Source organism: Callorhinchus milii, unplaced genomic scaffold (genome assembly GCF_018977255.1).
Source record: "Callorhinchus milii isolate IMCB2004 unplaced genomic scaffold, IMCB_Cmil_1.0 Scaffold1, whole genome shotgun sequence".
NCBI classification, from domain to species: domain Eukaryota; kingdom Metazoa; phylum Chordata; class Chondrichthyes; order Chimaeriformes; family Callorhinchidae; genus Callorhinchus; species Callorhinchus milii.
The window spans coordinates 133,257,133-133,269,809 of NW_024704742.1; the positions used below are offsets into that span (position 1 = coordinate 133,257,133).

The 12,677-nt window shown below is 45.1% G+C and overlaps 1 protein-coding gene across 1 annotated transcript; it reads right to left on the bottom strand.

The window, feature by feature from the left end:
- Positions 1-3,179: 3,179 nt before the first annotated feature.
- tmem267 (transmembrane protein 267) lies at positions 3,180-10,293 on the bottom strand. Its single transcript, XM_007903118.2, has 4 exons — positions 9,972-10,293; positions 8,892-9,016; positions 5,839-6,230; positions 3,180-3,983 (listed from the first exon to the last, which is right to left on the bottom strand). The coding sequence occupies exons 3-4, from the start codon at positions 6,178-6,180 to the stop codon at positions 3,648-3,650; spliced, it is 678 nt and encodes a 225-aa protein (XP_007901309.1). The 5' UTR covers positions 6,181-6,230; positions 8,892-9,016; positions 9,972-10,293; the 3' UTR covers positions 3,180-3,647.
- Positions 10,294-12,677: the final 2,384 nt, after the last annotated feature.

The following is a 12,677-nucleotide window of genomic DNA, read 5'->3' on the forward strand; positions in this document are numbered from 1 at the left end:
GAAAAACCTACAGCTTTTTTTTTAAAAAAGCAGGTGCTGAATACAATTTGTGAATATTTAACAGATTGAAATCTAACCTTCAATTCACTGAATTCACAGTAAGGACTGAATACAGAGACTAAAGTTTCATTTGTTCCATTTCACGAATGGCAAGGCTTAAAACTGACACGCAAACTATTTTATGCAACATTTCAGGTTTTCTGTTCAATATCTCAATGTCGTATATTTTTAGGATTAAATTCTTTAATTGCAACCAGCACAACTACAGTAAGTGCCTTTTAACTACTGGCAAACATTTACTCCTACAACATTTGATCTCCAATAGTAAACTACTTAATCGTTACAAAAACTTACAGTGCACATGGAACAGCTTTAATATTAAATCAAATAAATTTGTGTCTGATGGAAAATTCATTACCTGGAGAAAAAGCCTCTTAATCTCAGAGTGCTACACCATTGGCTTGGTGCTCCTTTAACATTTAACCGAATTTTAAAATAAATACAAAATGTTTAAAAAAATATAAAAATATAAAAGAACAAAATGTTTTGTTTTTTCCACAGAGGATTGGCATCTCAAAGTGCTTTATAGAGATAAAAGGGAGCCAGGGAGCAGAGGGGAAATGAAATATAATAATAATAATTCTTGCATTTGACATAGCACCTGATCACATTGCGAGATGCCTCAAAAGAGCTTCACAGGATAATAACAATACACTGTAAAGTGTGTAACTGTGTAATTTTGAACCACACACCCAAAATAAAATAGCACACACTTGTTTCTTGAAACACATGCGTTTTGATGACAATTTTTAACCGCTTGGAGGGAGAACCCCAAAAAATTTGACAATTAAAAATTATGACCTTAATCAATCAATCATAAATCTTCAATTCCTACTATAATAAAGCACTCTTTACCTTTGTATTGCAAAAGAAGTCTAACACTATTGCAATTACACCATTCAGTGATGCAAACAGTAATGGTAGCCTGGGGTACAGTGCTCTGATTATATGGTTTTGCTCCAGTGGTTCTGACTGCAAGCTTCTCATCTCTGGTAAATTGCTGGGGAGGTGCTTATCCAGAAGTAGAGAGAATCTATCTGCACTGCTCTCACTCGCATCCTTTCGTACTGGTAAAGGGATTCTTACCAGGAAATGAACATCCACTTACTCTCAGGCTGCAAATGGAACAAAATCAAGGAACAGGTTTGGAGGGTTCATGAATAAAATGTGAAATCAAAACCACATACTCTTACTCAGCGGACAAAAGTGGCTGTCCTGCTTATCTCCTGCACCAATATTTACAACAACTTGCATTTATATAGTATTCGCTCAGGCGGGATTACATCTCAGAGCGCTGTATAGCTTTTTCCAAAAATAACTTCCCTGCACATTTATGCATGTGGCCGTCATTCATGGAATTTAACAATCATTTCTGTGTAAACACATTTGGGCAAAATCTCAATTCTGCTTTTCGGGCATCGGTGTTGCGATGCAGACCATTAATGGCATTCCCCATTAATGGTCTGCATCGCCCCACCCATTGGTGTGCAATGCTGAACTGACTTATTACCTTCACTGACTGGCTTTTGACAAGAGAGAAAGAAATGCTTGCACGGAGGACAGGTATATTTGCAACGGTGCAAACCTATTGCGCTCACTTATATTTTCACTTTGATCACAGATTAAGAGAGAAATATGGAGGCCAATAGTTCTCCCAAATTGGGGGGCACTGCTATGTGCAAATCAGCCACTTGCATTTGCCTGCAAATACAGTCACTGATCAGGGATTACCAAAGAAGTGCTTTATACAGTTTCGACTCTGGAAGTTCAAATATCATGAACAGAGTAGTGCTACTGGAGCCATCCTCTCTACCAGTGGTGGTTAACCAGTGGCCCCCCACCAAACGCTCACTGGCTCCCAATGCTTCCTCCAATCAAAGTCCCATCATCTGGAAAGTCAAACTTCACACAGAAAGTAATCCTTCATCAGCTCAAACAAAGGAATACAGGAACATGCAGAGGTAAAGATGATGACTGGCCTGTTCGAGATGATCTCAATTTCAAACCCCATCTCACCCATCTCACCCAACTCACTCAATCTACAATATTCTCGCATCACTCATCCCCTTGAATCTGATCACCTGAAACATCTGGTAAAGTCAGGAAGTCTGAGTGGATTTTTAAAAAAAAAATAGGACCAGAATCAGTCTTCCCTTTTGTAAATTTAGCAGCAATTTGTGAAGCTCTTTTTATATATATTTATAGAATTGGCACACATTAGGGGGAGGCCGAGAACAAACATTGCCTTTCACACTGTGACTGACGAGTTAGCATGCTGAGAAAACCTCGGCTTTCAGACGCTTCATTACCTTTTAAGGCCCAACTCACCCAAAACCTACAGCAGCTTTTCCTTTACTCTGGGTTTCAACTTTGGCTAATCGTCCTGTTAACCAATAGCAACAACAATCCTTGTATTTGATATAGCGCCTTATCACGTCTTCGAGACGTCTCAAAGAGCTTCACAGAATATTTTGTAAAGTGAATTGTCTGTATATTTTGTGGGCAAAATTGCTCAGCAGCCAAATTGCTCACAGCAGTGTCCCCACAAAGTCATGGATTTGAGTGACCAATTTATTATTATTATTTTGAAGGAATTATTACCCCCGGAAAAGTGATCTGCCAATCGACTAACCATCGGGTTTCTACTTACTGCTCGGTACACAGAGATGTGTTGGAGTAAGGAAACTTACCCAATGTTTCGCCCTGCCGGGAATCGAACTTGGGTCTCTCGCTTGCAAGTTGAGCGCTCTAATCACTGAGCTACAGAACTCCACCTATTTTAACTATGCAGGTGCTTACAGCAGTACATCCACTAATAAAGGAGGGAGCTTTATCAAGGGAATACTGGGCTGGTATCAGTTTGGTATCAGTGCCTTCTTTTTATAAACATTTGGATGGTCATTTAGCTAAGTGTCAAATACTGCATGTACACTGTTGTACATTTTGCTTTGCCAAATAATTTCTCCCCACAATTGTTAAACCAAAATGGATTCTGAAAATAGTCAAAATCTATCCTTTGTTTTGAAATCATGAATTCTCAACAATTATACTTAAGAGGTTTGGATAAGATTAACTTCAGAGTAACCAATTTATCACAATTCATAACACTGTGCCTTGGGACGTCCTCCCGACATGAAAGACGCTATACAAATACAAGTTGTTGTTGATTTTCTTGCATGGGACTTGGGTTAACACAGCTCATCATCGAATGAGGTTGCAAAGCCAATTCGGTTGCAAATCCTGATTCACAAACAACAACAGATTATTCTAGCTGTAGCTATGAAAAGGAATGCATTTGAACCCCACTGGATTTTAGATTCAAAAGTTTCAGATGTAGTGCTGGACTAGGGTTAAATGTGGAGAATGAGGGTTTCAAAATAAAGCTCTTATGTATTACAGCCTAGCACAATGATCAGGAAAGGAAGCTAGGACTGTAAAACCATAATAAGCTGCTGTTAGTTAGATTCAAGTAGTTTCACCCAAATCAGCAATATCCTACTAAATGATACTTTTGTAACCTAGTTCAAATATGCTATTTCAGTGCAGTCAGCACCACCGTATACTGCACATTACAGCACACATGACTTTTATACATCTATGGCAATCCCATGGGACATGGACATGGTTTCTCTCGTACCAGTCAAGTACATAAGGACAGAGCAGAGATGAGGGAACGATGAGGTGATTGCTATGTAGAGCCAATATGGCACGGGGGCTGTATTTCCAAAGGGACAGAACCACAGTCCTCGTCGGGCTCCATCACGGATGTGGTGAGAGACCCAGGATATGGTCACCATCCACGGGAGAAAGCACCACGAGTCTTTGAGCCTGAAGAGCCACATGAACAGTCTCATTGAGAAAGCGACCACAGGGATGACTGTGGAGCAGTGGAGCGGAGGCCTCTGAGGCAGAAGCAACGCAGCCTAAATGGAGAGAAAATAAACCTCATTAACACACAGTAAACGTCTCCAGCTTCCTCACGTTTTTTACTATTGTATTTAAATCAGATTACACAACACAAGTAAAACTAGAAAGGGAGTGTTCAATAAAGTTGCCAAACCTTCCTCCTGACACACTTCTAACCCATTTATTTAAAATCAGCTTGCTGGATTCTCGCTTATGGAACAATTCCTTGTATCCACCACGAACTCCCCAGATACGAATAAAAATCATTAAAAGACTGGACAAATATAGGTCAGAAACAAAGAGAGCTCCAAGCTGCCAAATTTCAAGCGCATCTGCTAAGTCAGTCAGAAGCATTAAATGGGACAGGGAGGGGTGTACAGTTTCCCTTTTGGTTGATTTTGAGCAGGACTGATTGAGCCTCTTCCTTTGCCTCCTTCAAGGTCCACCTCAAGACTCATTAAATAATAATAATCCTTGCATTTCATATAGGGCCTTATCATGTTTTCAGCCATCTTCCCTCCCCCCCCCCTTTAGACTGTCCAGGAGATGTCCTCCTGATGTGAAAGGTGTAAAAATAATAATTCTTGCATTTGATACAGCGACTTATCACATCTTTGAGACAGCTCAAAGCGCTTCACAGGATATACTGTAAAGTGTAGTGACTGTGTTTTGTGGGTGAAATGCAGTAGCCAATTGTAAATTTGTACTGTTTAGTAAATGGCTGGACATTAAAAGACAGAACGCAACGAAGAAAGATTTTTAGGGACACAGAAACAAGTATAAATGCTTTGAATTAGATAAATACCTAAAAAGGAGTCAACGACAGTAGTATGGGGAAAGAGCAGGTAAATGGGACCCAAAGGATTGTTCTTTGACGAACCAAAAATGCAAGAATTAGGACCTCCCAATCTATCCTAACAGATAATATCCTAATTGTATCCTAATACAATATTTGTTCACCGTCACTAACTTCCTAATTGCTGCAACTGTGGAAAACTTAGAGATTTCAGGAAACCGAAGAAACAAACTGGTCACAACAGAATACTCTTAACTATTCCAGACTAGATAACCAGTCTTGATAATGTACAATCGTCTCGGTAGGAATATATAAAAGTCCTAAATAATTCAAAGGGTCTTTCACCTTTATATTATATTAAAAAAAGCTATTTTTTCTGCATTGACAGGTTAAGGGGAGACTGATCAGGATCTCTGCCACAAACTGTTGAAGCAAAGCAATATAACAAGATTTACATTTCTATAGTACTTTTCACATTGCCAGGATAATCCCAAAGCATCTAGGATAACTGGCTCGGTAATAATAATAATTAACAATAACAAATATTTTTTAAAAATGTAAACACTTTTTTTTAGACAGAAGCTTAAAAACAAGAATATTTTAAGATATGGTGAATACAGGAGTCTGAGGGAGACCGGGAATATGAGATTAGATCGGTTTGTACGGACTAAAAACCATAGCCCAGCTCAGTTTCTTTGCTGTAATATTCTATGATTCTAGGACGACTGTGAGTGGTTTGATTTCCATAAGTTATTGTTGACTGACTAGCGAAAAACAATTAAGAGAGTACTGTTAATTGCAACCTAGATGATTACAAACCATGACTGACTAGCAGAGTGTAAAAAAACATTGATAAAGAGTGCAGTACATTATCGTGATTACATGTGGAAGCCATTCCCAAAACACAGCAAGTGAGCAACATGGTACTTAAGAGTAATTTTAGCTCCTAATCTTAAACATCTGCCCCACCCATCCCAATTAACCTCAAAGTTTGTTACAGATGTACAATAAAAAACATACTTTAGGATGATTATGGTGCAGAGCGTTATTTAAACCAGGCACTTTGAACACATTACCTTGAGAGACAGCGAGCCGGCTGCAAGAAAGTGATCAGCATCGACGGCGGACGACAGAAGCCCGGCCAGAACAACCTCGTACAAATCACTCCTCTTCTTCAATCCGACCACAATGGCCCAGGACCACAGGCCAACGGCCCCGTGCACCGCATTGTCCGAAAGAGCCCTGAGCCAGTAGTTGTTCTGTATTAGAGGCAGTTGTAAACACTGATCGGACAGGAAGCAGAACACGCCCAGGCCTATGCTCCAGATGACTGACGCCGTGCTGAAGGTCTTGAGCAGCGCACGTGCGTTTTCTGTCTCTGTCGCCATTGTAATCGTGGAGGGTTTAGACTTAAACATCCTACAGCACGAGTATCATCCATTGTACAGCACTGCAGCACTCCCTCATTCTGGATCAAGGAAAGAATAGCTTGTTACTTGTCACAACTTCTCATGACTTTTTTTAAGAGTTACAATAATAAAATGTGTTTCGAGGACTGACAAGATGAGAATTCAAAGCACTGAAGGGTTAGTTGATGTTGAGCTAATTTTGGTCTGCCTTGCGTCTGATGACGAAACCTGTTCCGTACTTAAGTCCTCAATTCTAGTTCTTGGGAACTCGCCGAGTCAGATCAGAGTCCCACACCGTACAGGTTAGCACGCTCCCCTCACAAGCGAGAGGACCCGGGTTTGATGCCTGAGCGGGGCAAAACCTTAGGCATGTTTCCTTACTCCACACACTTCTGATTTATCTAGCAGTAAGTAGGAACCTGGTTGTTAGCCGATTGGCGGATTGCTTTTTGGGGGTAATAATCCCGAAAAAAAAAATTGGTCACTCAATCCGTGACTGTTTGTGGGACTGCTGTGCGCAATTGGGTGCTGCATTTCACCCACAAAACATACAGTCAATCTAGTTTACAATATATTCTGTGAAGCGTTTCGAGACGGCTCGATGACGTGATAAAGTGCTATATCAAACGCAAGAATTATCATCATCATCTGTCAACCAGTTACACAATGTGCAATCCCTCCCTTAGGAAAGAGTGATGAATCCACTTGCCTGTGATCAGTGGATAGGGAAGCAGACATTTAGAGAACCAAAGTGAGAAGGGAATATAACCAGAATAACTGGGGGGAGAAAACCTACATATTTCTTTCAAATGGCAACAAGAGGGGTTGGGGTGTGCGTCCTTAACAACCACTGGAATCACAAGGGAAACAGAACCTAAATTAAAGATATTATCAAGAAAAATGGAAACAAATAATGAACCTGTATTCAATACAGAATGCTTTGCGAGCACGACAACAGCTGATCTGCGTCAGTCCCGCGTCCCACAAACAACAATGAGATAAGGCACCATTCTAAAAGTCTTGGGGAACCAGTGCCTTCCGGAAAAAAGAAAATTGTAGGGATAGGTAAACTAAAATAAAAGTTACTGCAGCTTTTAAAAATATCTACTGCTGGATGAGTGGAAGGAGCGTTTTAAAACAAAGAAATACACCCTTGCCCTTTGCCCCGTCTGTCAATGCCATCGTGCTAAGGGTTTTCATGCATTTAAATAACTCCAGCTGAATGCAGAACAACTTGATAGGCATAGCATTCGCTATATGAACCATCTCTTGTACGTTTTTTTAAAAGTAATTAAAGAAAGTAATGGAACAGACATGCTTTGAGCTCCCTCAATGTGAAGTTAAACATAATAATAATCCTTTCATTTGATACGGTCGTCTCAAAACGCTTCACAGAGTATACTGTGAAGTGACTTGACTGCATATTTTGTGGACGAAAAGTGGCAGCCAACTGCACACAACAGTGTCCCAAGAACAGCTGTGCATTGAGTGACCAAATTTTTATTGTTGTTATTATTTTTGACTATTTAATACCCCCGGAAAAGCGATCCACCAATCGATTAACAACCTGGTTCCTAATTACTGCTAGGTAAACAGAGGTGTGTGGAGTAAGGAAACTTGCCTAACATTACACCCTGTCTGAGAATCGAACCCAGGTCCTCTCGCTTATATAGCGACTTTCACTTTGGAAGGACGTCTCAAAGCTCTTCACAGGACACACTGTGTATTCGTAGAACAAAACAGCCCATTTGGACACAGTCATGTCCTACAAACACCCGTAAAGTGAATGACCCACGTTTTATTTGTGGAGATTTTTGGTCAAGGCATCGTGAGAAAGTAACTCCCTTCTCTTTTCGAATAGTGCCACGTGATCTTTGATGTCCAATTAAACAGGCAGATGGGACCACAGTTTAATATCTCATCCAAAGAACAGCACATGCGACAATACAGTGCATCCCTAGCACTGCAATGAAATGTCAGCTTGGATATATGGGTTTCAAGTCCAAGTTTATTTATATATTAATCATTATCCCCATCTCTTGTACTATCAAAACAGCTATAGTAAAAGATGGAAATAAAACAAAAAACAGAAATTGCTGGGAATACTCAGCAGGTCAGGCATGTTTTTCCTCCCAACATGCCCCAGTTCGGATGAAGGGTTGTGGACCCGAAACCTTGACTCGCTTTCCTTTCTCCATAGATGCTGCCTGACCTGCTGAGTGTTCCCAGCGACTTCTGTTTTTGTTTTCAGATTTCCAGCATCTGCAGTATTTTGTGTTTTGTTTATAGCAATAGAAGAGATGTGTGACAAGCTCCCGCAATGTAAAATCATAAGATCACGAACAATAAGTTAGCGTTTAAAGCTTCATCAATATCATCTGTCCCAGTCAGCTTCTAATCAGAACGTGTCCAAACAGGTCGCTAATTCAGGCAATGTTTATCCCCCGCTGCAAATTCAGACAGCTTGGGACCAAACACTGTCTGGATTAGTGACTTGTTCGGATTTGCTGGAGCATGAAACCATCGGGACTTATTTCGCTTCATAACATGCAAACAGTCCCCTGCATTTGATTCAGCACCTTATGTCGTCGAGACGTCTCAAAGGACAGACTATAAAGTGGTGTGACTGTGTGTATTTTGTGGGCGTATTGGATTTTGAAAATTTAATGAGCCTTTTTTCTTTTGTATAAAACATTCATCACATATTGGTTGTATATTACCTGGTAAATCGGGCTAACTACATATAGTAGTGTTTTGTTCAGAGATTACCACACAGTTGTAGCAGATGATCAGTCTGGTCAGATTAGAGGTTTTGAGCTGCAGATTTAGCTCCGTAATAAAAACCCTGAAAAACACCAATTGGTTCACAAATGTCATTCTTTATATACAGGGAGGGTGGAGCAATTTAGCAAAATGTTTTATTAGTAATAGTAGCCTGATGGATTTGTGATAATTTAAACATAAGATACCATTCACTTGGTGCGAGCACTGTGTAGTTGTGTATTGCAAATCGCTTTCTGGGGGTAATAATCCCTCCCCAAAAATAATAATTTGGTCAGTCAAACCATGAGTGTTCGTGGGACACTGCTGTGCATTATTGGCTGTTGTGTTTCTCTCACAAAACACACAGGCACCACATTTTAAGTATATTGTATGAAACTCTTTGCGACAGCAGGATAAGGCGCTATATCAAATGCAAGGATTATTATTATATTAGGACATTTTAGCTCTGAAAGCAATAACAGATGAATGAACTGGGGTGTTGTTCTGAAGCACTCTCATGGATATCTGTTATTTAAGTGTCAATCAAGGTTTTACTCACATACATTTTCTACATGCCTATCCAGAGCATCGCTCATAAATGGTGCTGTCATTATATCACTACCTTTGCCTGACCGAGAGAGTAAATACGTTAATTGTTTGCTCTAAGGATTATACAGGGTGAGCAAGATTACCTTACTCTGTAAAGGTACTTTTGCTTTTGCTCTGGTCAAACTCTGACCCACCTGCTGGTTTGAATGCCTTTGAACCAAGGTCAGATGTCAGGTGGGTGGGAGCGGATCATTGGGAGCAAGATTTAAAACGGCAATGGCAAATAACAGTGCACTGCAATTTAAAACTATACTTTCTCATTGATAGTATTACCCGTAGGAAATTACCAACAGCAACGATAATCAAGAGGTATGCAACAATTATTTCAAGTAAGAATGCTAAGGCAGCCCTAGAATTGGAGGAGGGGGACATATTATTTGGAACGAGCGCGTGTAAAATGCTTAAAATGAAGTTTAAATTCCAATAACCTTGCACTGTAGCGGTTCATGCTGTCGGGTTTCTCACAGTGGGGTGGTCCTCGCCAACAACCTTCCAAACAAAACTGGTCAGTCACTGTTTCCGAAACATTGCTTGCTGTGTGCAAATGTTTGTGGCAGCCAATTTAAGTCATTACGTTTTACACTGTACTCCGTGAAGCAATTTGAAATGTCCTCCTGATGTGAAAGGAGCTAAACAAATGCCACGGCTATTACTACAACGCTGAAAATCTCTCTCTCTCTTAGACCTACTAAATCCCCTATTCCCCAGTGGATTACTTTAAAGATAATAATTATTCCCCGATCCTTGCATTCGACATAGCGCCTTTCTTAATAATAATAATAATAATTATAATAATCCTTCTTGTCAGGACGACGTCTAAAAGCGCCTCACGGGATATACCGTAAAGTGTGGTGGCTGCATTTTTATTTCAAAAGCAGGAAAATAATAATTAAAAATATACTCCACAAGGTTACCGCTGGTCCTTTAGGTGACTAGCGGTCGGGCCACGACACCAATTACAACACAACACACAGAATAAATATAATAGTTGCCCCGCACCGCACCGCTGAACGCAAACAAGACCGCTCTGCACCGCGACTTAATGGCGCTTCACCAATGACACTGAATAAAAAGCAACTTTACCATCCCGTCGCCACGAGCCTCACCGCAATCCAGATGTACCCCTCCCTCCCCCGCAACTGCCCCCCCACCCCCGCAACTGCCCCCCCACCCCCGCAACTGCCCCCCCACCCACACATAGCGGCCCCTCACCCCCTCCCCTCGGTACCTTACCCCTCCCGAGTGCCTCCTTGACCGCGATCGCTCCGATCACCGGCACCCCTGACCCCAACATCCCCCCCACCCACCCACCCCCAGGGACCCCTCCTCACCCCCAGGGACCCCTCCTCACCCCCAGGGACCCCTCCTCACCCTCAGGGACCCTCCCCCACCCCCAGGGACCCCTCCTCACCCGCAGGGACCCTCCCCCACCCCCAGGGACCCCTCCTCACCCCCAGGGACCCCTCCTCACCCTCAGGGACCCCTCCTCACCCTCAGGACCCTCCCCCACCCGCATGGACCCTCCTCACCCGCAGGGACCCCTCCTCACCCTCAGGGAACCCTCCCCCACCCGCAGGGACCCTCCCCCACCCGCAGGGACCCTCACCCACCCCCAGGGACCCCTCCTCACCCTCAAGGAACCCTCCCCCACCCCCAGGGACCCCTCCTCACCCTCAAGGAACCCTCCCCACCCGCATGGACCCCTCCTCACCCGCAGGGACCCCTCCTCACCCTCAGGGAACCCTCCCCCACCCGCAGGGACCCTCCCCCACCCGCAGGGACCCTCCCCCACCCGCAGGGACCCTCACCCCCCCAGGGACCCCTCCTCACCCTCAAGGGACCCTCCCCACCCCCAGGGACCCCTCCTCACCCTCAAGGACCCCTCCTCACCCCCAGGGAACCCTCCTCACCCGCAGGACCCTCCCCCACCCCCAGGGACCCCTCCTCACCCCCAGGGACCCCTCCTCACCCTCAGGGACCCCTCCTCACCCTCAGGGAACCCTCCCCCACCCGCAGGGACCCCTCCTCACCCTCAGGAACCCTCCTCACCCTCAGGCAACCCCCCCACCCGCAGGGACCCCTCCTCACCCTCAAGGAACCCTCCCCCACCCTCAGGACCCTCCCCCACCCCAGGGACCCCTCCTCACCCGCAGGGACCCCTCCTCACCCCAGGGACCCCTCCTCACCTGCAGGACCCCTCCTCACCCTCAGGGAACCCTCCTCACCCTCAGGAACCCTCCCCCACCCGCAGGGACCCTCCCCCACCCCAGGGACCCCTCCTCACCCGCAGGGACCCCTCCTCACCCTCAGGGAACCCTCCCCCACCCCCAGGGACCCCTCCTCACCCCCAGGACCCCTCCTCACCCCAGGGACCCCTCCTCACCTCAGGGAACCTCCCCACCCCAGGCCCACCCCCCACCATCCCTTCCCCAGACCACCTGCCCCACCACCTGCCCCACCCTCACCCCCCAACGGCCTCTCCACCCACTAGGCCCGACCCCCACGTCCCCAGCGCCCAAGGCGCGCCCCACCCCCTCCCCCTCAGTCAGGGACAAACCTCGGTGACCAGCGGCACCGGACGATCACTCGGAGCTTCTGGGCCGTCACCGCATCCACCGCCGCCGCCGCCGCCCCGGAGCTGACCTGCCCGGGACCTGCCCCCCTCCCGCCCCCAGACCGCGGCCATTGGTCACCTCGGCCTCCAACGCCAGCGCCCGTTGGCCAGCTGGTACGTCACTCACTCACTCTTCTCCCGCCCCCTCATTCAACCCCATTGGTCCGCCGCCTCCCTTCAAACTCTTGCTGCAATTAGTCAATGTTCACGCCCATCAACCGCCTCCCGCCTTCTCATTGGCCCCTGCCTCATAAACTCCCACTCCCATTGGTTTAATCCCGCGTCAATCACCTCCGCCTGCTCCCACCGCACTCATTCATCCCATTGGGCTTCCCAGTGCCTATTGGTCAATTGGCACGTCAATCATCTAGCCGCCAGCTCTTTCGTTCACCTGATTGGCTGACGTGTGCGCCCCCCATCGGTTGCATCTCCCATTGGCTATCCGCCTTCCACCCACAACCAATCACCGAAGGCCGTCGCCCAGCACTGTCCCGCCTTCTCCCACCTCTTCCATTTGGGC

Excerpts from the sequence above, each read along its gene's own strand:
- tmem267 (XM_007903118.2), bottom strand. The coding sequence starts at position 6,180 with ATGTTTAAGTCTAAACCCTCCACGATTACAATGGCGACAGAGACAGAA. Across the intron at positions 3,984-5,838 it reads CCGGCTCGCTGTCTCTCAAG|GCTGCGTTGCTTCTGCCTCA; the intron begins GTAATGTGTTCA and ends CTCTCCATTTAG.